Source organism: Tachypleus tridentatus, chromosome 4 (assembly GCF_004210375.1).
Source record: "Tachypleus tridentatus isolate NWPU-2018 chromosome 4, ASM421037v1, whole genome shotgun sequence".
In the NCBI taxonomy this organism is placed as follows: Eukaryota; Metazoa; Arthropoda; class Merostomata; order Xiphosura; family Limulidae; genus Tachypleus; species Tachypleus tridentatus.
In genome coordinates this window covers 66,123,624-66,150,150 of record NC_134828.1, presented here as the reverse complement: position 1 = coordinate 66,150,150, position 26,527 = coordinate 66,123,624, and the positions used below count along the sequence as shown (strand labels likewise).

The window sequence follows — 26,527 nt, the reverse complement described above, 5'->3', positions numbered from 1 at the left end:
GTTTCTTATAGCAAAGCCACATCGGACTATCTGCTGAGCCCACCGAGGGGAATCGAACCCCTGATTTTAGAATTGTAAATCTGTAGACTTACTGCTGTATTAGCGGAGGGCAAAAGTGGATGAATCTGCATCATAAATCCTTGAGAAGAAATCTAGTTGGTGAAATATTAAAGTGTTTATTAGCTCTGTCCACGAAATCATTTAATGTTGAAATACATTTTAACATATAAAACAAATTTTGAACGGTAAACATTTGAATATTGTTACAGTTGGTCAATATACAATACTGCATAGTTTCAAATAAAGATTAAATCCACAACGGAACAACATCAGATTTTTATGAAAACAAGTTTCAATACTTTTACTCTTAAGTCCAGCATTAAACTGAATGATTTATTTGTTTTGAGTTTCGCGCAAAGTTACACGAAGGCTACCTGCCCCTAATTTAGCAGTGTAAGACTAAAGAGAAGGCAACTGGTCATCACACCTACCGATAACTCTCGGGCTACTCTTTTATCAACAAATAGCGTAACTGATAGTCATATTATAACCCGCCCATAACTGAAAGGGCGAATATGTTTGATGTTACAGGATTCGAACTCGCGACCCTCATATTACGAGTCGAACGTTCTATCCATCTGGCCATGTCGTGCCTAAACTGAATGAACTCCTCTTTAGTCCATCAGTGAACTGAATGGAATAATGAAATTGTTGAAATTTGTATCATATAGGTTTAGTGTTGTTTTGTAACAATGGGTCTAAGCTTTTTAGAGTGTAACGTTTGCATTTGAAAATGACAAGCTTATAACTTCGAAATTACAAGTGTATGCTTTATAGTAAACTTTGAACTAAAATCTCATTGGTGCTCTTGATATCTAAGCCTAGGTGTTGTGTCTCGTTATTAGAGAAAGAGTTTGTTGTTTTCCGAGAGTAAATTCTAAAGGATAAGGTCGTTTGACAATGTTAAGAAAATTTTGACAGTTAAGTAAAAGAGTGTTATAGATATATCCATAAGCACAACTAACATGAAAAGCTTTACTATTATCTTTTCTATTAAAGTTTGAAATCCATCAAAACGTAAATTCCAGTAAACATAATTCTCCAAACTGGGGACCGAAGTTACTTATCGTAGGTATCCCTCGTATTTGTAGGAATGTATGTTGACTGAACAGTAACAATGTGTAATCAAATAAAATATACATAACCAGTAGGAATCTGTTTAATGTGAAATAATAAACATTTTCATGAGTAATACTACCATAGTAACATTTACTTTAACCAACATAGAGTATTTATTTACCAGGATTATTATACTATCTCAAAATTGAAAATGAAAACTATTTTCAACTTAATCAACAGCACTGTTAAACAGTTAATTGTTGAAATATACTAAGAAGAAGGACATCCGAGCTGTCAGGCATTTTAATGTAAAAAAAAAGAAGTTAGAATCTTAAACTGATTTACAATGTCTTCCACTAAATTCACAGATATTTGGTGTTATATTTCACTGAAATTGACACTAAAATAACTATTTTAGTCCAGTTATTCCACACAAAATAAATATTTTATCATGTATTTCACTGTCATGCCACAAAAAATTTACTTTTAATATATATAAAACCTACGTAAATTACTTCTTTATGAATCTATTTTAAATGTTTGTTTTACAGTCATTCTACGAAAAAGAAAATTTAAATTAATTCTTAATACACGTTAAATAATTGTTTTACCACATTTTTCGTGTCATTTCACAAAGAAACATTTTAAATTAATGTTTAATACGCATAAAACTGTTTTTTGTGCATGTATATATAATGTGTTTTTCACAGTCAAATTACAAAAAAATATTTTAAAATCTAGTTTGTTTTTTGTTTTTGAATTTCATGCAAAGGTACACGAGGGCTATCTGCGCTAGCCGTCCCTAGATTAGCAGTGTAAGACTAGAGGGAGGGCAGCTAGTCATCACCATCCACCACCAACCCATGGGCTATTCTTTTACCAACGAATAGTGGGATTGACTGAAAGGGCGAGCATGTTTGGCGCAACCGGGATGCAAACCCGCGACCCTCAGATTACGAGTCGCACGCTTTAACACGCTTGGCCATGCCGGGCCTTCACCGTTAAGAGATACCGACTTTTTTGCTGTCACATTATTTTTTAAACATTTTCAAGTTGGAAAACGTAAATATGGCCATATTTTGAAAAGTGTTTCTAGACATTAAAACACTTATGGAAAATTCCATTAACATCAAAGTACGTATTTATTTTTATCACATTTTTCATGTGATCTGAATGCTTTAACAAGACTTTAAAATAGTTTTTAACATACAAAATAACGGTGAATTGCACTCATCTTTACAGAATTTGTTTCTAAAGTCAGAATCTTCTGCTGTTTGAACCAACCTCAAGATCTTTAAATATTCCATTTACACTCAATGGAGTTACTAAAAAAATGATTGTATTAACACCGGTTCTTTTTTTATAACATTGTAGGATTTGTCTAAAAGCCGTTTAGTGTATTTCACACCACTACAACTGAAAAAATTACTAGTAATTTCACAGTACCACTAATAAACATGTATTTATATGTTTCTTTTACGGATTTTCTCGGTAAAAAATAACTTAGGTTTGTTTGTAGTTAATCACAAAGCGACGCAATAAACTATCTGTATTCTGCCTACCACGGGTATAGAAACACGGTTTCTAACGTTTTAAGTCCGTAATTAATACTGCTGTGCTATTTGGGGACATAATTTAGGAGTAATGCAATTTGATTTTATGGAATGCAAACTATATTTTGATTCAAATATATGATGTTTCTGTATTATATCATCTTTGCATGCATTGACGTGTTTATATATATATGATTTCCTGAAGACTTAAGTGTTCCTAAACTCATTTTTATATAAGGCCTTAGCCCAAATTATTTTACAGATGAAAACAAAGTCGTTAGCAGCTTTTTTGGTAGAAGTGATGACGTATCTACTAAGTAAATATTCTAAACATTCAGTAATCTACTTCTTGTTCAGACTGACTCAATGTCGTAAATATTGAACTCCTTTAAACATTTTTTTTGCGTTTATAGATTACATATTTAATCTTTTTCAGTCATTCCTCAAACTTTACTCTTTTTTGAACCACTTGCGTAATACATTATTGAGTGATTCGATATTTACTATATTTTAGCTCGATTCCAAATAAATTTAGAACAAACTCAAAATTTAGGAAATATTTTTCATCATTATTTACAATGTTAGTAAGTGTTTAATATAAGAATCCCTGTAAAGAGAGAGGATAAACTGTTGTACAATTTCTCATTTGTTATATTATCTTATATATTATCATAATTAAATATTTTACTGCCAATAACCCTTCTGTTATATGATTTCTCATTAGTTATTTACAACGCTACATTGGTTATATCGTCTAGCATATTATCATACTTAAAATATTCCACTGCCAGTAGCCCTTCTGCAAGAACATTTAACACTAGCTGTTACTTTAGGTAGAAATGTTTATAACTATAGATTTTAATTAAACTCTTGGGCTACTTTTTTACTAACGAATAGTGAGATTGACCGTCACATTATAACGCCCCCACGGCTAAGATTGGGAGTCGAATGCCTTAACCCACCTGGCCATGCCGGACCTCAGATTTACGTGATGACAAGTGGTAAATAACAACTAGTTTACATTGCCCATGATAGTCAATGACACGACTGAATAAATATAAGATTTTAAAGCGATAGACATTGTAAGGTAACATAGTAAACACTGAGAGCTTTATTATGATAAACACCTACAAGGTCTATTATTACGTCATCTTGGCCTTAACTTTGCTTGCTCTATGTTTACGTCCGTGACAAAGGGACCAACCTATAATCTTTTGAGAAAAATGTGGATAATATTGGCAACTTTGACAAACATTTCAGTTATTTTTAATTTCGTGAAAGAAGCCATTAAGAATTTAAATTCCCTATACAGAACACATATCATTACTTTTGGAAACAAAGCATTAATAATTTTTTTACCTTCTATAAAAATGTTGTTTTACAAATGTACACAACTAAGATTTAATTAAAAAACAACTATTAAACCTTCAGGTAATGAGGTTTAGAGACATATCAATACAAACATATATTGTATTATATAGAGAAACAATACAGGTTAACCAGACTTTGGTTTGTATTCCTTAAAATCCAGTGATCTTACAAGGACGTACCATATGCTTTTCACTCTAATATTTAAAACGTAATTAAAAAACAAAGATATTGTTTCATAGTTTCCCTTTCTCAAACAGTGAGGTGCTCAAGTTACAGACAACGTTTTTATGTGGCAGGTAGAGGTTTGTATGTGGAATGCAGGACTGTTTGATTATGTTAAAGGAATAACAAAGCATTAAATTAAATTGTTTGGCTATTCTTCTAGGTGGCTCGGACAGTATTTGCAGGCCGTTATATTCTCAGTCTATATATCTCCAAGTAGTTAACAAGGATAACTACAGCAAAATACACAAGCTTGAATATACGAAAAGGTTGAGTCTAACAGGAAGTCTCCCACTCTGTGGCACAGCATGTTTGCGAACTTGCAACGCTAAAAAGTTGGTTTCGATACGCACGCGTGGTGGGCGGAACACAGATAGCTCATTGTGTATCTTTGCGCGAAGTTCAAAACAAACCAAACCAAACCAAACCAAATTAACAAATTACGTTTGTATTTGCCTCTACAGAACTTTTCTCGAAAACGTTTCGGTCAAACGCTGCTAATCTCATATCGTGAGAAAGACCTTTGTCCGAGAAGTCCGGATTGCATATTGACCTTTTTAATCAGAATCACGTTGCCTAAAAAACTAAAACAATGTAGATATTTCTCTATAGATTCAATGAACCCCTACAATAAATTAATAACGGACGAAGTAGTGGTAAAAAAGTGAAAAAAAAACGCTTATAAAAGTCGCAAAATAAAAACTGGAAGTTTTTATATACCTCCGTACGGACCAAATGAACCTCCAAACCAATTTTAGTGAAGATCCATTAACTCCCCGTGAAGTAGTTACATGGATATAAAACAGTAGTACCGTTACATTTATGTAGATACCATTGTTTTGTTATTTACTAAACGTCTATGTAGTTTTACTAAATAAGGTTACGTCTAAGTTAGTTTGTTTGTCTGACTGAGTAAAATTGTTTCCAATAGACCAGTATTCATCGATCTATCACGTAACGACTGCACAAAAAAGTATAGTTTAAATGGCGTGCATGAAATGATAGAATGAGAAAAATGTAAGCGACCGACATGAAAACTACTATACGTTTTTTGCGGATCTTGTCTAGCTTATAATTAGGCTATTTATCAGATTTTATCAGTTTCATTGTTAAACAAATATATCCACCAGATTTCACTTTAGAAAAAGATATATTTCGCTTTTAAAAAAAAGTACGGTATCCGAATTTGAATATCGATGTCTTTAATGAAACGTTTACTTTCATAGTTTTCAATAAAATATATGCTATTGAAATCAGAGGAGTAGCTAGGTGCTTTAAATATTAGAGGCCCGTCGGCGTGGAAATTTTTGGCATTTCAATATGATATTGATCATGGTTTTCTATTCTGATTTTTCAAGAAAACAAGTGGGGATTTAAGGCACTGTCAAATGTGTGCCAGTACCTAGCGATTGTTCTGTTTGACGTTATAAAACGTTCAAATTTAACAGCTTCATAGTTTTATTGAATATCACGACCTACTTAAAACTATCATTTTTTACACTTTCAATTTTTAACTAACTTTTTGAGGTATTAAAGAACTGATATGATAATGCATTATTTGTACCTCCCTTTACTTTTGTGTTTTTACTATAACGTTATATATTAATAAATAAGTCTTAATAGTTCTGGTTAAAAGGTTGTTCAAACCTTATCGTTATTCTGATGAATTCTATCAAGACAGAAAAGAAACAAAAAACTGAACTTTAACGAGAAATAAAGTACAATCTGTTATGCCTGAAATATTGTATGGATTTTTATTCACGACATAATTATATTAGAACTTTTGGGTTTAATTGATAAAACCTCTTAAGCGGTCATGCGTAACCGTATATACCTTTTCCCATATGATAAATTTAATTCTTTGACACTAAATTTACATATTTTGGAGATAAAAGACATATCGAATAATATTTGAAAACACTCCATGCTAGGCAAAGAGACAATATGGCCCAAAGTGCCAGGCATCTGAGCCTTTAGGTGGAACAGAATCCCGCTTGCGTAAAGTATATGTAGAGATTTCGCTGAGCATATTATTTTATTGGCACCAAATATCTCTTCAAAATTTGTAAACAGTAAGTTCGATATCAGAAACCAACATTCTCCGTATAAGCGGTAATGACACGCTGCTTCGACAGATCAATACAACAAAATCACTAACAATATCAAATGTGTTTTTTCTTACAACAAATCCACATTAGGCTGTCTGCTGAATCTATCGATGGGAATCGAACCTTTGGTTTTAGCGTTGTAAATCCGAAGACTAACTGCTGTACCAGCGTGGGACATACCAAATGGTAGTTCTTACGAAAATATTATTTTGGGATGGAATCAAATAACATAAACGTGTTTGTGTAAAATAATGTTATCTCGTCATGAACATTCCAGTTTTCTACACTTTTTGTTAGGCAACTTGAGGTTCGTAGGTTCGAATCCCCATCACGCCAAACTAGCTTATCTGTTACAGCTGTGAGGACGTTATTACGTGACAGCCAGTGCTACTATTAGTTGTCGAAAGAATAATCCAAGATTTGGCTGTTGGTCTTAAACTGCTAAGTTAGGGATGGTTAATGCAGATAGCCTTCATGTAGCTCCGCGCGAAATTCAATTTGAATTGGGAGGAAGAGGTCAAATGTACCTGACCCTCCTGGGTATTTAACAACATCAATACCCAAATACCGACACAGTGAAACTTGGAACAGCAGTACTGTATAGGGTGGCCCGTAAGTCCCTACCCACCCATATATCTTATGTATCCAGTGTATCTGTGTGCTGTCCCTCATTCATATTGCGCTCATGTACCCACGTACTTGTCACAATACGCTCTTCAAGTGTAAATGGGCTTACATCGGCCATATTTCTTTGAAAAAGAAACAAATTTATGTTACATGCGTAATTGAATATAACATTATAACATATGGATGGGTAGGGACTTACGGGCCACCTTGTAGTATTATTAATCACTTTCTACACTTGTCACTGAAAATGCTGAAGATGATGTTCAGATGTGGCTAAGTTTTTTGTTGTTTTTTTAATTTCAGTTACAAATGTATTTTGGTTTCTACAAGATAAGATATCTAAATTGTTAAATTGTTTGTTTTTTCACGACGATATTGTTCCTTCGTTTGAAACTGAGCTATGTTTAGTTGTTTCGTCATGCTCTTATATTTGCATTTTGTTTAAACTTTCTTTATAACTGAAAACTATTGTTTCAGACTTAGCGTACAAAATCAAAAAACTAAATCTTAATAAAAACCTGGAATATTCTGTACATAAAGACCAAAATGTCTATCAAATAATCTTTTTTGTTCATTTTTAAATATGAAAATAATATATTTTTAACATATAACATCAGCTGTTTTTGTTTTTTCAGATAGCTCTATTGATTTAGGCTCACATCCGAGATAAAGCACGAAACTGCATAAATGTCAAAGGATATTGTAAAAGTGCTTCTGTTGTTATGTGTGTTTTTCTCGGAACCAGTTTCAAAAGTAATCATTATTACTTGGTTTTTGTTGTTTTTTTAAGGAATAAGGGTTGTTTTTAGCTCACGAGAAAATAGTACACGAAACAAATTGATTCATAACAGCTTGCGATAAGATGACAGTACGGTCAGTGTGTTGTATCATTGACGACGTTACATTATGTTCTAATGTTCACACAGTGAAGATTATAACGGGTACAAGGTACCGCCCACACACTAGCCAGCTGGTCCCTTCTATCACTTTTTACACGTGCTATGATATAGGATTTCAGTGGAAACAAAAATAAACATCGATATACTGAAAAACGGACACTTTGCTTATTTTAATAAGGTGTAATGATATACGTTTTCTTACACATATTACCTCAGTAATAAGTAAACTATACTTAATAGTTCCCGTTGTATAATAACCCTAAGTCCCGCACAGACGCATTAACTAGTTAATTTTGCTTTTTACTCGACCCTGATATCTTGGACAAAAAATTACAGACTATATAGTACTATCAAGTAGTATATCTATGGTATGAGCTTATATCTGCAAAATTAATTACGAAAAATAAATAGTTTTTTTACTGGCTGTGCACCAGCATAATGATAAGCCAAATATTTTTTTTGCATTTGGTCTGGTGTCCCAAACCTGTTGACCAGACTTGAATTTATATATATCTAGAGGACTTGCTTTGACATAAGTTATTATATAGATTAATTACTTGTTTATATATATGTTACGTTTTTGTATTTTAGCTCTAGCTTATTACTTTTGTCACAAAACTTCGATAATAGAGAATGTAATTGAAATACAAAGGAAAAACTGATAAAATCATTAAGTTAATAGCAACATGTCCCGTTACTTGGTACCACTATGGGCGAGTTTTGGATCACTTTGTTAATTATGTTTACTGAGGAAACCATAGCTACTCAATAAATTGTATTATTGAGGTACCTATAGTTACCCAAGAAGTTCGATTATTGAGATAATCATTGTTACGTCAGGATTTATGATAGTTACAACTTGTTTTGTTACTTAGGTATTTTGTTTGTTTGTTTTGGAAATGCCCCCCCGCTAGTACAGCGGTATGTCTTCGGATTTACAACGCTAAAATCAGGGGTTCGATTCCCCTCGGTGGGCTCAGCAGATAGCCCGGTGTGGCTTTGCTATAAGAAAACACACTTTTTTTGGAATTTCGCGCAAAGCTACACGAGGGCTATCTGCGCTAGCCGTCCCTAATTTAGCAGTGCAAGACTAGAGGGCAAGCAGTTAGTCATCACCACCCACCGCCAACTCTTGGGCTACTCCTTTGTCAACGAATAGTGGGATTGGCCGTAAAATTATAACGCCCCCACGGCTGAAAGGGCGAGCATGTTTGGTGCGAGCGGGTTTTGAACCCGCGATCTTCTGATTACGAGTTTAACGCTTTAACCCACCTGGCCATGCCGGGCCCTTAGGTATTTAAAGTTTGCGACAAGTGTGTATAAAATTATCATTATCTTCTTACTGGAACTAAGAAATGTATGTCATCACATAACTCTGACATCTTTCTTACAATTAATAACTAACTTACAAAAACTTTAGTTCAATTTGGAAAACACTCCTGGTTTACAGACCTTTAAACTCTATTTGATTACATCCTCTGTAATTGTTAGTAGTAAATGTATTAGCATTTATACTGTCGTTTTAAAACGAATTTGTAGATTTGTTTAAGTTAACTTTACAGATAGAATAAACTTGCATGAAATATTTTGATAAAAAACTGTCGTAGAACAGTAACGTCTTGTAAAGAGAAAAAAATGCACAGTTTTCTCATAAAATTAATATATAAAAACCGTAGATGTTCAAATATTGTTTTAAAGAAGGTTAAAAATCTTACAATCTGAGGCGTCACACAGTGATGGGGTATACAAATGAAGTAAGAGCGGTTTGATAAAATGAGAAAAGAAGAAAAAGTTATTTTGCTGAAAACATTTCATTCTCATTTTTATTTTTGATAGTTTATCAACACAAATCATAGCATTAAAAATATAAATACACCCAAAATTAGCAAATAGAATGTATTTTTTACACTGCGAAGTATATTGTATGGATTTCGTTTATTCATTGAATGTAATAAATATAAGCACGTTATAAACTAAGCTTGTGTACATTCGTGAATAAAGGATATAGTTTTTTGTTTTTTTACTTTACAATCAAAGATGAACACCAGTGATATGCACATACTGAGCCCCCTGGTGTCTCTCTATTTGTTCTTTATTCTCATATATCTCCGGAAGATCCAAAAAAGTAGATTTATGAAAAAAAAGTGCGTTTCTTAGTATAAAATAACACGTACATAACCCATTAGAAACTGAAAAAAGGAAAATTCTATAAAGAGACAAGAAAAACAAAATCATTTAATGATTGGACAAACAATGCCACATGCCATAAGTCTTGTTCGTATGAGGACAGGTGCGACCGAACAAAGTTTACGCCCAGCTATAGAAAGTAATATTAAAAATATTACTTTGCAACAGCTGCAGCCCTTGTTGCGTCTGATGTTCTCATACTTGTAAATTGATTAAATTATTTACATAACTGAAATGGAAACACTTTAAGGCGGTGTTTGATTTTTTAGATCATCGGCCATAGTTACTCAAGTGCTATCTGCGCTAGCCGTCCCTAATTCTGAGCTGAGAGACTAGGTTTAAAGTAGAAACTCAACAGCACCCACTGACATCTTTTGTTCGATCAAATAGTCGGATTTAACTGTCACACTTACTGCATACACACACTACCCCGTAACACAGATCCCTTTAAATGTTTTTTTGTTTTTTTTTCGGTACTGGACACAAATTATGGTCCCGTATATTCATAGTTTGACATGTTAACTACTGAATCATGCTCGGGTTCGAGATATTGTTAATAATAGCTTTACAGAAAGTCATTAAAACACCCATTGTGTAGCATTTGATACATATAAGCAAGTAACCAATATGACGGCATATCTAACATTAAATAACATATGATTGTTATTTTCATTAAGCACAAAACTACACAATGAGCTACCAGTGCTGTGTGCAACACGTGTATCGGACTTTCAAGTTTTAGCATTATAAGTCTTAGACTTACTACTGAATCACTAGAAAGGCAATTAACATTTAATTTTGTTTTTATTGCAGCTAATAACCATGAGTCTATGCTTGAAAATATTTATTCAAGTATTGTTCTGGTTAACGTCACTTAATGAAAGATACACTATCACTTTGTACATAAATTCAGTGCAGTTTTCGAAGTTCTTGGCTATGTTCATCTGTCAACACGTTTTATGTCTAAAATAACTGCACCTAAAAATCTAAAAAAGATCTCTACTGGAACACAGATCGACTTTATTTTTTAATATGTCCAATAATATTATCGTTGGCTAGCATTTGGAATTCACAGTTTCAGTATAACTTTTTTACGTATGTCAACAATATTATTTCTACACGCTTGTCAACAATAAGGCATTGAAACTCAAGTCATAAGATTACATTTACACGCTTGCCAACAATATAACATTGACATCAAGTCAACAATATAGTTTCTTCACACATGTGAGCAATATAAAATTGATATCGAAGTCAACAAACAACCTAGAAACGACTTTTAGCTAAAAGTTTATCAGTTTAAACTTTGATGAATTTACACATAAACTGAATCACTGAATATTAACTATTTAAAAAAATCATTTTGTATACATAAAACACCAGAAAGAAAGATGACGTTAGCATTAAAACAGCGTTACTTGCTTAATTGGTGATGTTTTCCATTAAATACACAGTTTCTTAAGTAATGAAGAAACTTTTTTAGAACTTTTAATAACTGTATAACAAACAGGTACACTAGAATTTTTATAGAAATCAAAGAAAAAATAGAAATATATATATTACACCATGAAAGACTCTTCATGAAACTTCATGTGTGTATTCTATGCCATAATGTTAATGCAGTTCTACCCCTGTACATAAAAGTAGCTGTTTAAATTTGATTCGCTGACGTCAATAAATCAAAGCTAGATAAAGGAAATCGACTGTCATTCTGTTAGATCTCTGTCGGGTCTACAAGAATATGATATTATTTCTACAACAAATCTAGAATAATATAGAATGGAAACTAACTTTGATGGTAACTTTCATACAAACTTAATTTGGCCTTGATCTAAAAATATTTTACACTTTAAATCGTCACAGTCGCAAATATTTTCACTACACATTTGTTTCAACTGTATATGCTTTTGAATATTCATCAAACGTTTTACAAGTTCTTGTTGATTAATGTACTGCTTGGTGTATTTGATTTTTCAATTATGTAGAAGCTGTTTTTTTTAAGAACGTTCATATTGCGCACAGTTTTTGCTTCTTTTTTTACATAAGTAAAAACGGCTGGTTTGGGTTGAGAAATTGCTTTTTTTTTATGTAGAGGACCGAACAACATTTCGACCTTCTTCGGTCATCGTCAGGTACACAAAGAAAGAAAAAGGTAACTGACCGATAGCTAACCACATGTTTGAAGGAGGTTGTGTAACTGAGTGTAGGAATGTAGATGGTGTGCTTAGATGTTTGATTATATTTATTAATATAGGTATAAAGGTGTTTCTTTGTATTGGTTTATTTTGGGCTTGAGTTGTTGTATAAGTAAAGCTTCTTTAATTTTGCGATTGTTTATGCTTATTTATTTATTTAGTGTTTGGGTGTTTTCTATGGTTATGTTGTGTTTATTTGATTTGCAGTGTTCAAAACGTGTGAAGGTGACTTTTTGTGTTCTTTGAATCTGGTTTCCATTTTTCTCTTTGTTTCGCCAATATGGAAGTGGTGGCAGTTATCACATTGTATTTTATAAATAACGTTGGTGTGGTGTTTGTCAGTGTAGTTTTTACATAGTGTAGACCTTAGTTTTGTGCCTGGTTTTTGAATAAATTTGGTATTAATGTATCTAGATTGGAATGTACCTAGGTGGTATTGCGAAGCACATTCCCTCCTTAGAAATTAAAACATGTTTAGAAGACCGAGCCAGGAGACTTGTGATACTTTCTAGAGAAAACAAAAAACAAGAAAACAACCAAAAATAAACAACAAAGAAGGAAACTTCGACAATTTTATTGACATCCAACAGCCAAACTTCCCAGAAAAATTAAAAATTTATATTTTCCAAAATCACCTAAAAACAACATCTTAAAAGATTTTTTCAAATAATTTTCCACAAAACCGTCAACATAATTTCACAAAACAGAAAGCTAAAAAAAAATCTTACAAAAAATGATATTAATTCCATTAAAAACCTAAAACAAGACAAAAACATAAAAATTATAAAAGCAGATAAGGAAACGCTATAGTCATAATAAACACGAATGAATACATCCAAAAAATGAAGAACATTCTCTCAGACACAAAAAAATTTAAACCAATACACACAAATCCAACAAAGACACACGAAATGCAACTAAACAAAATACTACTAGAAATGAAAAAAAAAGCCAACAATTTCACAAACACTTTATTCCTACCTACGCAAGACCGACTCACGCACACCACAAATATACGGCATCCCCAAACCTCATAAACCAGATTGTCCATTACGACCAATAATGTTCACATATGAATCGTTTAATTACAATCTTGATAAATCCATAGCATGGGCATTCTCCAAATATGTAACATCAGCCAGCTCATCCATCAAAGACTCTTTTAATTTCAAGTCTAATCTTAATCAACTTAATCATAAAGACTTAATGGCCAGTTTCGATATTATTTCCCTCTTTACAGAAGTCCCAACCACTGAAGCCTGCAAGATAGCCTTAGAACTCTATATCCGAGACCCTAACACATCTATAGACATTCCCAGTAAGTAATTAGTAACCCTCATAGACTTCACCACGATGAAGACAAACTTCATGCTCAACAACCACAACTATACACAAACAAATGGCTTAAGCATGGGCAACCCTGTATCACCAGTTCTAACCAATAGTTTTATGACACAAGTTGAAACACAAGCAGTTAAAACAGTATTACATCCACCACTATAGTGGTACAGATATGTAGACGACACGATTGCGGGATTCACATCTACAGAACACACTTAATTTTTTCAATCACATTAACTCTATACATCCCAACATTAACTTCACATGTGACCAGGAAGAAAGCAATCAAATATCATTTCTTAACCTCAAAATTACAAGAACCGATACACAATTTAAAACATAAATCCACCGAAAAATCACCCATACTGGACCATACATTCCTTGGGACTCAGCACATGAAACAAAGCAAAAACTCAACATACTAAGAAACCAAATAAACACAGCCATAAAACTATGCTCACCAGATAAAATTAACGATGAATTAGACAACATAAAACAATACTCCATCAACATCAGTAAGTTTCCTCCACAAACCGTAGAAAACATTATACGCGCACACCTAGACAAAGCAAAATCAACTAATAAAAGTAAAATATATTCCACGAATTAAAAAATCACGAAACCATATACTGCTGCATATCATATATTCCTGATATCAGCAGAAAAATAACCAACATTTGGTAAAAACTAGTAACAAAATATGACATTCCAGTTAATACCAAATTTGTTCAAAAACCAGGCACAAAACTGTGTAAAACCTATACTGGCAAACACCACACCAACATTATTTATAAAATACAATGTGATAACTGCCACCACTTCTATATTGGAGAAATAAGTAGAAAAATGGAAATCAGATTCAAAGAAAACAAAAAGTCACCTTCACACATTTTCTAACACTGCAAATAAAATAAACACAACATAACCATAGAAAACACCCAAACTCTAAATAAAGAAATAAACATAAACAAACGGAAAATTAAATATGCATTACTTATATAACAACTCAAGCCCAAAATAAACCAATACAAAGGAACACCTTTATACCTATATTTAAAAAATATATATATATATATATATTGAAACATCTAAGCACGCCCTCTACATTCCTACACTTAGTTACTCAACCCCTTTCAAACATGTGGTCAGCTATCGGTCAGTTACCACTTTCTTTCTTTGTGAACCTGACGATGACCGAATAGGTCGAAACGTTGTTCGCTCCTCTACATAAAAAAACAAAACAAATCTTTCTCAATCCAAACCAGCCGTTTTTACATATATATATATTTACATGTATATTTTTCTCTGCAAGTGGGTTTTCTCGTCATCACTGATTATTGCTTCTTTTTTTCTTTGTTTATTTTTGAATTTCACGCAAAGCTACACAAGGGTTATCTGCGATACCCGTCCCTAATTTAGCAGTGTAAAACTAGATGGAAGGCAGCTAGTCATCACCACCCGCCGCCAACTCTTAGGCTATTTTTCTACTAACGAGCAGTGGAATGTACAGTCACTTTAACACCCACATGGCTGAAAGGCCGAGCATGTTTACTGTGACGGGGATATGATCCCGCGAACTTTCAAATTGCAAGTCGAGAGTTTCCAAACACCTGGCCATGCAGGGCCTCTTTGCTTCTCATAGACTATACGTTTAAAGGAATATATATCTCTGTATATGGAAAACCGTTAATTCTAAATTATCATAAACAATAAAAATTAATGATAGTCAGTCACTATGTATCAAGTAAGAAGTTCATTCATAAATTACTAAAAAGTGTCTTCATGCAGATTTGAAGTTCAAATATGTAAGTCTTGCCATTTAAGATTAGAGTTAGCTTTAAAACACACTAGCTTAGAGTACGCTTTTAGAAAATAAAACATTTTATAAAGAACAATGCTAGATAATGTTTTCCTTTCTTATTTTGTTATTAAGTCCCTAACGAGATCAGTACATGCTAATATGCATACTTTCTGAACTGATTAAATGCTCGTATTTTTAAAATTAAAACCAACTATAAAATAGTAAAAATACGCTCTATTTCAGGGTATTTTTATTCCACTTTTCGAGCAAAAAATTCTAAAATAAAGTAGACCACTTGATTGTTGAATAGTTTCTACATACTATAGAAAGAGTTAAAGAAACTTGATGCAGTCTACTGAAGGTGAGGGAAGACGATTGTCTCTAAAAATAGTCGAAAACTGTTTTATTTGACGATTTTTTTATCCTCATTTTCCAGCAAAATTCCTAAAACAAGTTACACCGTCAGAGAGTTTTCAGTTACCTTACAAAATAAAGTACGGTAACCAAGCCAACCAGTTCTGGATGGTGGGGGCTATAACATATAGATATATAATAATCATTATAGTAACTAGATAGTTTCATGTAAATAAGCTCCACATAGACGCTGTTGACGCTGCAGTTTTTGCTTTTTACTGTCACTTTATAAGGCCACAAATGAGTTTTATCTGCTTGTAGTGATTATATAGACAATAATGTACAAATAGGAGATATGTATTTAAAACTTTATTTGCCAGAAAATTAAAAGAAGTTTAGAAATGCATTCGTTAATTTTAGAAACGTTTCAAGGTTGGTAATCGGATAATTTATGTTTTCAACTATAAAATCCAAGGTTTTGATTAACTGAGTGCAGACTGTTGATTATATAGCTATACTCTAGAAAATAACAATAAACAACGACAATTTTAGTGATTATTACTTGTTCCACATTAGTAATTGTGTGTAATATCAAACTTTCAATAGTCTCGGTAAAAAAAACAAAGAGAACACGAATCCCTGAACGTTAAGTTATTCATAAAGTTTTAGTGGTCCTGGAAAAAACTCCATTGTGCCGTTAGAATATACAAATGATCGAAAAACAGTAACTAACATAATGCAGATGGACCACTCACACTTACTTATGTTAGCATTGCCTTTTTAAAGAAGAAAATTCATGTAGAAACGGAGAAAGAGATAATTTGGTGTGAATCTTACTACCTCGTTATGGGGAGTTTATACTGGCTTAATTCTGTTCAAAAGTAAATCTTTCAAACACCAGAGGCAAGCAAAAGTTGTATTATCTTGAAGAAAATTTCTGATACTGTATCTCATTACATCATTTTTTGTTTTTGGAGGCCCATTTCTGTTTAAAAGTCAATATTTTAAACGCAAGGGGTAGGCATAAGAGATATATTCATCAAGAAGTTTTTTTACAACTTTTGTTATAGTTTTCACGTAAGTAAGTAATGTTATTTATTATCTCAAGTGAACTAAATGCTATATGTGAGACCAACTTTTAGTTTTGTAGCTAAATTCACATGTTTTAAATATAGTACTTTAGTTCAGTGAATTAATCTTCCCCTACAATTGCTTTAAAAATTCGTCACCTATAGGGTAAACATGGAGCTCAAAAACACTCAGAAGAAACGTGTTCCATTCTAGTTTTTTACACAATCGTTTACAATAGCTATAAAGAGTCTTTGCCTCCTCAGACGTTTTTAATGCAGTGAAGCCGACTCTATACATTTCAATATCTCTCTCTAACTCTCTAAAACTTTACTACGAATAATAATAATAATTTACCTAAATAATATAATAATTAAGGACCAACTTAAAATAATTTTTATGCCACACACGTTGGCGAAATTGCCCTTACCTTTTTAACTATTTAAGTGTAATGGGATGAGTTAAATAATATTATTCTCAAGGTTTATGGTTACACCAACGATACAGAGTTCATGAATTCTATGGTACGTTTGTAGGGTTTAAGCCTTGTCAAATAACTGGAAACATAATAATTTACAGACCTATGAATTAATGTAGAACAGACAGAGAGAAAAGTATAGAACTGATATTAAGCTTTGATACTGAAATAAGACTTCGTATTTGTTTTAGATATTAAATATGTAAACTAAATGTATAACGTTCTTAAAGAACAAAGATTTCTTGTTCTGTAAAGTGATTTACAGACCTATGAATTAATGTAGAACAGACAGAGAGAAAAGTATAGAACTGATATTAGGCTTTGATACTGAAATAAGACTTCGTATTTGTTTTAGATGTTAAATATGTAAACTAAATGTATAACGTTCTTAAAGAACAAAGATACACAGAGAGAGTCAGCTAAATGATACTTATGATGAAAGGAAATTAGATTGAATAAATACTTAACTGGGACAGGTTACTGTCGTAGGTATCTTGCTCTAAGAACGTATATTAACTCGTTTTCGTAATGTTTTATTAGTCTTAGCTAATATGCTTCTACCATTTGTTTTATAATTAATAATTATTTGAATAACACGTGGTTCGTGATACATGATAAAGTTTGCTTACTCCGATAACAATGAAACTTACTGTTGAATTAACAAATTAAGTTATACTTCGAGACTTATATTTATGAAACGTATTATTTATATATTAATAAATTGTGAAACATATTTAATGGATAATATCAACAGGTGATACCAAATAAAATGAAGAAATCAAACAGTGGTTGAAAGTGACTGAAATTTCAAAACTGTACCTAAAATAAAGCTAGACGTACACCAAAATCTTTGACGACAATAAAGGTGTAGAATTGAGTTATCTCACTGAGAGCTGTTAGTCTAGAATAATCATTATAATAAAAAGTGACCAGGTTTTAAATGTTTTCTTATAGAGAGGTTATAAATTAAATGTAAATAATAATTATCTTCAGAGCATCGAAACATTACCATAATATAGGAAGGAATCAAATTAAATACATTTAATATAAAACATAATATCATCCAAAGCCTTTGATTTAATTATTTAAATACCTGGTATTCGTGACTGAAAGGGTTCCAAAGTACAAAATTCCTGTATAACGTTCAGTCAGTGAAAGAATCAAAGAAAACATCTAGAAAGTAGTTCATCTGTTTAAAGTTAAGCCAACTCTGATGGTTTCGTGCTACCTTATAAATGTTCGCTGTTGCTATGCGACCTTATTGTCTGGGTTGACTACAGAGTGTTTTCCGATCAGAAGTTTAGCAGTTCCACGTGACGTCACACGTATTTACATGGGATTGGACGGTTTTATTTTTACTCTTTTTATACACATCAAGTTAGAGCGGTATTGACAGTTCACGTTGTGTTCTACTTCTCAGTGGTGAGAAAAAAAAAAGAGCGAGAGAGAGAAACGACACTAAGTGTAATTGCGGTTATAGAGGTAAGTTCAACGAACATTATACAAACCCAAAATTGCAGATAAAGTGTAAGTGGTACTTTAAAAAAAATCAACCAACTTTCAGAAATAAACAACGACAAAAAAAACGTTATTTAACCCCTGGAGGCGTTATAATGTCACTCTTTTATATTTTTTATTTATTTTTCTATAAGAGGTCAGATGTCACGCAAAAGTCTTCCTTGTGAAAAGACTTATATGTTTTCAGGATTACTGTCTTTTATAACTTTCCATACCTTGAAAGACGGTGTACCTGCGATTGAATGAATCGGCCATTACAGATCATGAAATATATGTTATTCACTTTTTAACTTAAATCTCATACAGTAGATAGCTTATAGTTTAGTTTTATCACAGAAAATAAGTTATTACTAATAATTAGATATGACCATTTATTCTTCTATCTGTATATTTAAAATATATTAAGTTAACTCGAAAAATATCTTGTTTTGTTTTAAAATCAAATGGAGAAAAGATTTTCCGCAATGGATTGTGATTTAATGTTTTTCTGGAAATTATTGTTGTGTCCATTTTAATGTTTGTTTAAAATGAGATTATAAGAAATTTGCTTTGAACGCTTTACGTATTATAACAGCTATCCTAATTGTACAGTTTGGTCTCATTAAAATTATTTGGAGCCGCTTTCCTAATACTAGTAATTATTAATTAATTTGTTAAATAAATGTTTCAATTAATTATAAATTAATTAATATAATTAATTGTAAATACTTATTTACCAAATAATTATAAAATGTGGTAAACTGTAGAACTACAAATGAATTAAGCAGAGCTTTACAGTTTGCTTTAGTTTTGTTATATTACATCACATTATTACCTTTGTTTCTGTAGTTTCATAATTCTAATTATTTATATGACTGTCTTACAAAAGTTTGTTTGTTGAAGAAATCGCTGCTCCATATGTCATTAGAGGTAGGAAAGATGAAATTGAGAAGTTGTGGTACGTATATTTATTAGATACCTACTAATAAAAGTGTCTGGAACTTTAGAGAATATACAAAGCTAGTATATAGATTTCAAAGTAAGGATATTAAAACGTCCCTTGCGTACAGTTATATACAGAAATAGAATAAACACAGTACAGAGTTGCACTGTTCATTAGTCTTAACTTCTACTCTCAAGACATTTAGCTAGAAAATTTCTTTTATAACGAAATTTTAACGGTTCAAGGCCCAAGAAGACACATCTAAATTACCATTTATTGTTTTTGTATCAAGAAGTGGGAAGATTAAACTGAGAGATAAAAACAAAACAAAACATTAAAGGAACTCATTAAAGAAAGACCTATGGGATTGATAAATAAAACTTATCCTTTGATGTTAGCATTCCAGAACCCATGATGATTGATATTAATGACGAGATTATTAAATATATAACATAAGAATTAAGTTTCAAAATTCTTTTTTTATAAATGTTTCTATATACGAACACAGATCCTTAATTTTTTTACTGAATATGACATACTTAACATAAAGGAATTAGTACATCGTCAAGTTACGTGTATCAGCTGCCATGGAATTTTTATTTGTGCAGAAACTTCAACAGTGTGAACCTTCTAGGACACGTATATTAAAAGTGAGAAAAAAATGATACCGCCAGAAATTCAGTTACTTATGTTAGTCATGAAAATATGGGACAAAATTTTGAAAATATTTGAACAATAAACGAATATTTTACAATTCATGAACATTTTTCTCATAAATACGTAGTAAAAGAGTTATAATTATCATACATTGCTGCGAGTCATACAGCCACAGCTTCTACAGTCATTAGTATTGTTAATGGTATACTTTCGAACGTATTCCAGGAAGCGCCCCTAACTGGCTCAGCGGTATGTTTGAAAGCTTATTGTGCTAAAATCCATATTTCTCAATACCTTTGATAAGCATAGTACACATGACCCTATTGTTTAGCTTTGTGTTTCAAAACAAAGAAAGAAACAATGTATTAGGTTGTAAACGTTGAAAAATGCCAAATAAGATTGCAAAATCATAAAAAATAAGCGAACTTTGTTGAAGTTCAGATATAAATATACTAAACAAAAGTGTTATGAGTTATAGCTTATATAACTACTCTGAAGATGTGGAATAGCAGAAACTGGGATCGATTTTACGCAATGAAGCACATGAATTACGCTAGGGTATAGTACACACAAACATAAATATCCTACTACATTACACTCTTTCAAATTTACAAAATAATATATATTTATAATCGGATCAAATTTATATAATTCATGTCCAAGTTTTTGTATTTCGTTAGATGAAGTCTTCGTAAAAATAATTGCGAAAGATACTAAATTTGCGCTGATCCTTTATCTCAAAGTACGTCACAACATATCAATAAATATTTATTCACTTTTGCCCCTATTTTTGTATCACTACACTCCTGGATTATCTTCTAGGTTAAAGGCAATATGGAGATTTGGGAAAGTTAGCTTGAGTGGAAGAGTTTATCCACCTCGAATGTCGAATAGGAATGATACAGATACTCTAGAATTGTGGGATATCGTATTAATACTTTAAACTTGACACTACATGAGAAGAAATAAGGCTTATATCATATATTAGGCTTAGATTTTAAAGAATTATCTGTAAAACACGTACATTTCTAATAATTATCCGTGAAATGTATATATTTCTAATTGTTATCTGCAAAATAACTTTATTTCTAAAAGTTATATGTGAAACACCTACATTTCTAATAATTACACTATGTAAAACAAATTTTGTTCCTGGATAGTATGCGTTATTTCTTAATTGCTTAAGTTGTAAAATCATAGAAAATAGCCATTACTCCCTTCAAACTTTTGTGATCTGGATAATGAAATTTAGAAATTAACCTATTTTTTATGTAAAAAGGGCAAATTTGCACATTTTCATTTACATAATGTCTGAATTAAACAACATATGAATCAATACTTACATGTATTTATACTAAAGTTATACAAAAATATTTAAAAGTGAATAGTGTTTCGAGATTTGCGACTGTAATGTAAATCGCTTTTACGTATCAGCCCCCAAATATAGTCTCGGCATTGGACTTTGTTAGACCAAGACTTGGTCTCTTTGGTTGGGATAGGATGGGTTTCTTTCACCAGCTGCACCTCTGAAATTGTAACCTGGATTTTCAACGTCTACTTCCTATTCTGATTTGCTGCTCTCTTCTGAAGGTGGCTACTTTCTCTTTGGTGGAGTTGGTACAGGGAGCTCAAGACAGTGTGGCACTGGGGCGATGGATGATGAAAGGTCCGGATACATGATAGCAGATTCATTCTTGCCAGCCCGAGGTTTAGAAGGGTCTACCATGCAGAAGTAGCAATTGTTTGAGTGGTTAGTGGGTTCACGCCAAATTATTCGAATAGCGAACTTTATGGCTCTCTTTTCCTCTCTGTATTATCCTGCAAAAGAGCAAAATAAAATTGTTATTATGAAGAATAAATTTGTTTCATCCATAAGTGATCAGTAAGAGGTTAATGCAAAATACTTTATATGTGATATTGTTTTCTATACAATTGGAAATTTAAAAAAATAAATTTTAAAAGGTGTAAAATTTGTATAATATAAAATCTTACTATTCAAGCAAGCAAAAATTGTCCGTCTTACCTTGTAGAGTTTCTTTGCAGTGCTCGCAGGTAAAATGAGGTGCCCAGAATTTGTCTTGATCGCCGATAGGCATGCCAAAATATGCCTTGTAGGCTTCACACGTTTTAGCAGATGCTGCCACAAAGTACTTTTTCGTTCTTGTCTTGATAAATCGGCCACATACATAGCAGAATGCGTCTGGAGAAAGCTTGTAGCTTTATAATAACAAATTACTTCACAAAACGTTCATTGCCTAATTCATTCGTATATTTCATTAATCTAAATGTTTCAAGATTACAGATGATCTTAGTGATCATTCAGCGAGATATGAAAATGTTATAGTAGAAGAGTATTTGTTCAGGAACAAATTTTGACGCTTGTAAATATTTTTGACAAAATCAAGAATATTCTAATACCAAAATCATGAATCCTTGTTTTGTAAACAAAAAAAAAGGTAAAAAAGGTTTAAAATTAACATATTTAAAGATTGAAAAGTAATTGTGTTCACTAACAGTTCATGCAGTAACTTCACCTGTAAGTGTTTCATAGTTAGTTCTCAGAAATATAGGTGTTTAGCAAATAACTGTAAAGTAAATGGAAAAGACCTATTTTTCTCTTAAAACTTTGCTTTTGTGACCTAGGTAATGAAATTTTCAAATTTATCCATTTTCCAGAACATTCCAGGTAGATTCAGTGCTGTGTAGCTGATAGAGAATTTTCTCGAGCTTACAAGAATTTTCAAGAACTTTCTAGAATGTTGTAGAACTTATGAGAATTTTCATGAACCTTTTAGAATTTACCATAGTAATATATATACATGGGCTCACCACTCACTCTTTCAGTTTAATTCTAGCTGCCTAAGTGAAAGTTATGGGAATTGGTTTTTATAATGAAAAATGAATCTTTAATTTTTTACGCAATTGTGACTTTCTAATTTTGGTGGAATTTGAACGCAATTTATATAAGTACTGATGAATTATTCAGTTTAAAGTTATAAATGCAAAATCGTATATAACTGTAAAAATATGGAATCTATATAAATATAATATTTATATACTTCGCGTAAATACTTCGCAGGGTGTAGATGGATCTTCACCAAAATCAATATGGATGTTCATTAGGTACATGTGGGGGTACATAAAAATTTTGAGTTTTGTATTTTGTGGTTTATATGCGCGTTTTTTACGAATACATATAAAGGAAGCAATTTTTCATATCCTAAGATAAGCGTTCTTTAATAACGAATTTATCTAATTTCTGAACACTTCACAACCACTTTATTTCACACCAGCTTAAATCCGCATTGCAGATATGGTGTTACCTTTACATTACTAATTCTTCTCTAGACTCTTAGTGTTAGCCCGGCATGACAAGGTGATAAAGGCACTCTTTTCGTAATCTGAGGGTAGCGGGTTGGAGTCCTTGTCGCACCAAACTCGCTTGCCCTTTCAGCCGTGGGAGCTTCATAATGTGACTGTCAATCCCACTATTCGTTGGTAAAAGAGTAGCCCACGAGTTGGCGGTAGATGGTGATGACTAGCTGCCTTCCCTCTGGTCTTACACTGCTAAATTAGGGACGGCTAGCGCAGATAGCCCTCGAGTAGCTTTGAGCGAAATTCAAATCAAACCAAATCTAGGCCAAAAATAAAAGGATTTCTTGGAAATCCTGCTCTTGAACAGCCAACATAGAACTGACCACGTGGAAAGCAAGTGGTTTTCAGGTATAGGTACATGGTCTGACCTTGTGCTTCGGTTGCCATTTTTTCAAGGCAAGAATGTAAATATTTGACACTTTTAATGAAAAAAACTCAAAGTTGTTTACAAGAAAACTAAAAAAATTAAAGAAAGAATTAAAAAAATATTAGTTGTTCGAGACTGTGGAGTCATCAGCTAAATAAACATATATTTGTTGTGATCGGAGCCAAGGATGGGTGGGCCAGATAACAATATCTTTTGACATACACATATGAAAGTTACCACATATAGTTTATAAAAAGCAATCGTTTACATAGAAGATCAAATTTCAAAGTGATAAATCTTTCCTAATTATGTGCAAAAGTGGTTTCATCTAGAGACAATCACAAGCTTAGTTCTACTGAAAGTTCTATTAAAATAATAGATTCCTAGAATACATGTTTCGTGTACTGCCTGAGTCATTTAATGATTTATTTCCGATGTCTGAAAATAGCTCCATATTGATAGTTTATTGCTTTCTGACCGGGAATATCGAATGCCAGAAGCACCTGTAAAACGGTTTTTTCCGTGGTAAGTATTTAGAATAAAAGTAAGTATACATATTAGAATTACAACACTTATACTCTTCGTGATCTTTTTAAAAAGTTTATAAATGAAGTTAATATGAAAATGTCGGATTCTGGACAAGAAATTTGTGTTTATTTTGTATGAGTAAAGAATTAATTTGGAGCAGAATGGGTGTATCAGAAGGGAGGTTATGTACTATTAAATAAATATATATATATATATTTCCCTTAAAAAATGCCCATTCTTTTTTGGGTTGTCAGGAAAAAATTGAAACTACCTCAGATTGTTTTCGCTCTGATTCGAGGCAGTCTGAAGCTGTTTCATTACCATTAAACCCAGACTTGATGTCTTATTCTTATGTAGGTTCAATTTGCACTGGACTATCGACCATCCACAAAATAAACATTAACGCTTTAGTATAAACGGAAGTCAATATGTAGGGAGCACTTTAAAATATTAAAAAACTCAACCCTAATATCTCAGATGGAAGGGTTGTTGGGTATGGGGGGGGCCGTGTTTGTCTTCCAGCCTCCCTAGTGAATACGTTCCTGTTTACAGCCAATTGTTGGCCAGCTCTTCCTAATGAGACAGAAAAACGAAAAGAGATTACAAATATAACAAGACAAATGAGGATATTGAGTAGAACTCATTTCCCTGAGCTGATATTCAATGCTAAATGTTCAGATACCAGTACAAGTAGCATAATGAAAATATCTAACCATTCAGCATGTCATCATTGAAAACTTTAACATTGCAAAAAATGAAACTCTAAGCATTTTGCCGAGTAATGGTTCAAATTTCGCGAATATCCGAAAATTATCTGAAAACGTGTTTATTTGTTTGTTGTTAAGTACCAAGCTAAAAAAAACGACTGCTGTGCTATGCCCACTACGGGTATCGAAACCCGGTTTTCAGCGTTAAAAGTCTTCCTGCTGAGCTATTAGTAGATGCCCGGAAACGTTCTAAAACATTTGATGCAACCACATATGATATTGGAGTAACAAGTAAAAAAAATCAGTTATCGCAGAGTTTCGAACGAGTATAAGAAGTAACTAACAATGTAATAATCTTGAAAAACGTTACACCTAATACAGTCACAGAAGTAGTTCATCATAAAAGTACCAGATAATCATTAAGTATTTATATGAAAAATATATCACAAAATCAGCAAATAAAGAAGACAACAAATAGCATTGTTATACAATTTTATATTATAAGAAAAATGTAATTCCAAAGACTTCATGGATTCTTGGACTCTAGTCCACCTCATCACCCTTACTTCAGCGGTAAGTTTACTGACTTATAATATTAAATTTTGGGGTTAAATTCTACGTAGCGAACAGGGTACATATAGTTCATTTCTTTATACAAAGAAATAAACAACAGCCTAAACACTATAAGTAATCCTGTATACAGAGATTCACAACAGGAGTCAATCTCTAAAACCATCACAAAAGATTTATCTGTTTCAATAGGTAAATAACATTTAAAGAAATATAGTAGCACTAAAAGAAAGAACAGGTGTTGGTCCATACACAGTTATCTGTAACTCCACAGAATACAAACTATAGTTAAAGCATTTCACAAAAACCTTTATATCAGCCTAATGTTACACAAAATCAGTGAATCCTGTAATTAATAGTGATTTTTAGCAATACACGTAAATTGGTGTATATTTTACTTAACACAATTACACAATGTAACACAAATTTTACTTTTTCTTGTTCCTGGGCAGAAAGAGTTATTTCCCAATTGCTTATGCTTAAAATAAATTAGAAAGACCTATTTTTCTCTTCAAATTTTGCTTTTGTGACCTGGGTAATAAATTTTCAAAATTACCCAT

At 32.2% G+C, this 26,527-nt stretch overlaps 1 protein-coding gene across 1 annotated transcript in view; it reads right to left on the bottom strand.

Annotated features, from left to right (window-relative positions):
• Window positions 1-24,182, bottom strand: part of LOC143248143 (uncharacterized) — a 34,879-nt gene extending 10,697 nt beyond the window's left edge. Inside the window, exons 1-2 of the mRNA XM_076496574.1 lie at window positions 24,051-24,182; window positions 22,444-22,585 (exon numbers count right to left, since the gene is read on the bottom strand). Coding sequence (XP_076352689.1) covers window positions 22,444-22,585; window positions 24,051-24,182 — 274 coding nt within the window. The remainder of the gene's footprint in view (window positions 1-22,443; window positions 22,586-24,050) is intronic.
• Between the last annotated feature and the right edge of the window lie 2,345 nt (window positions 24,183-26,527).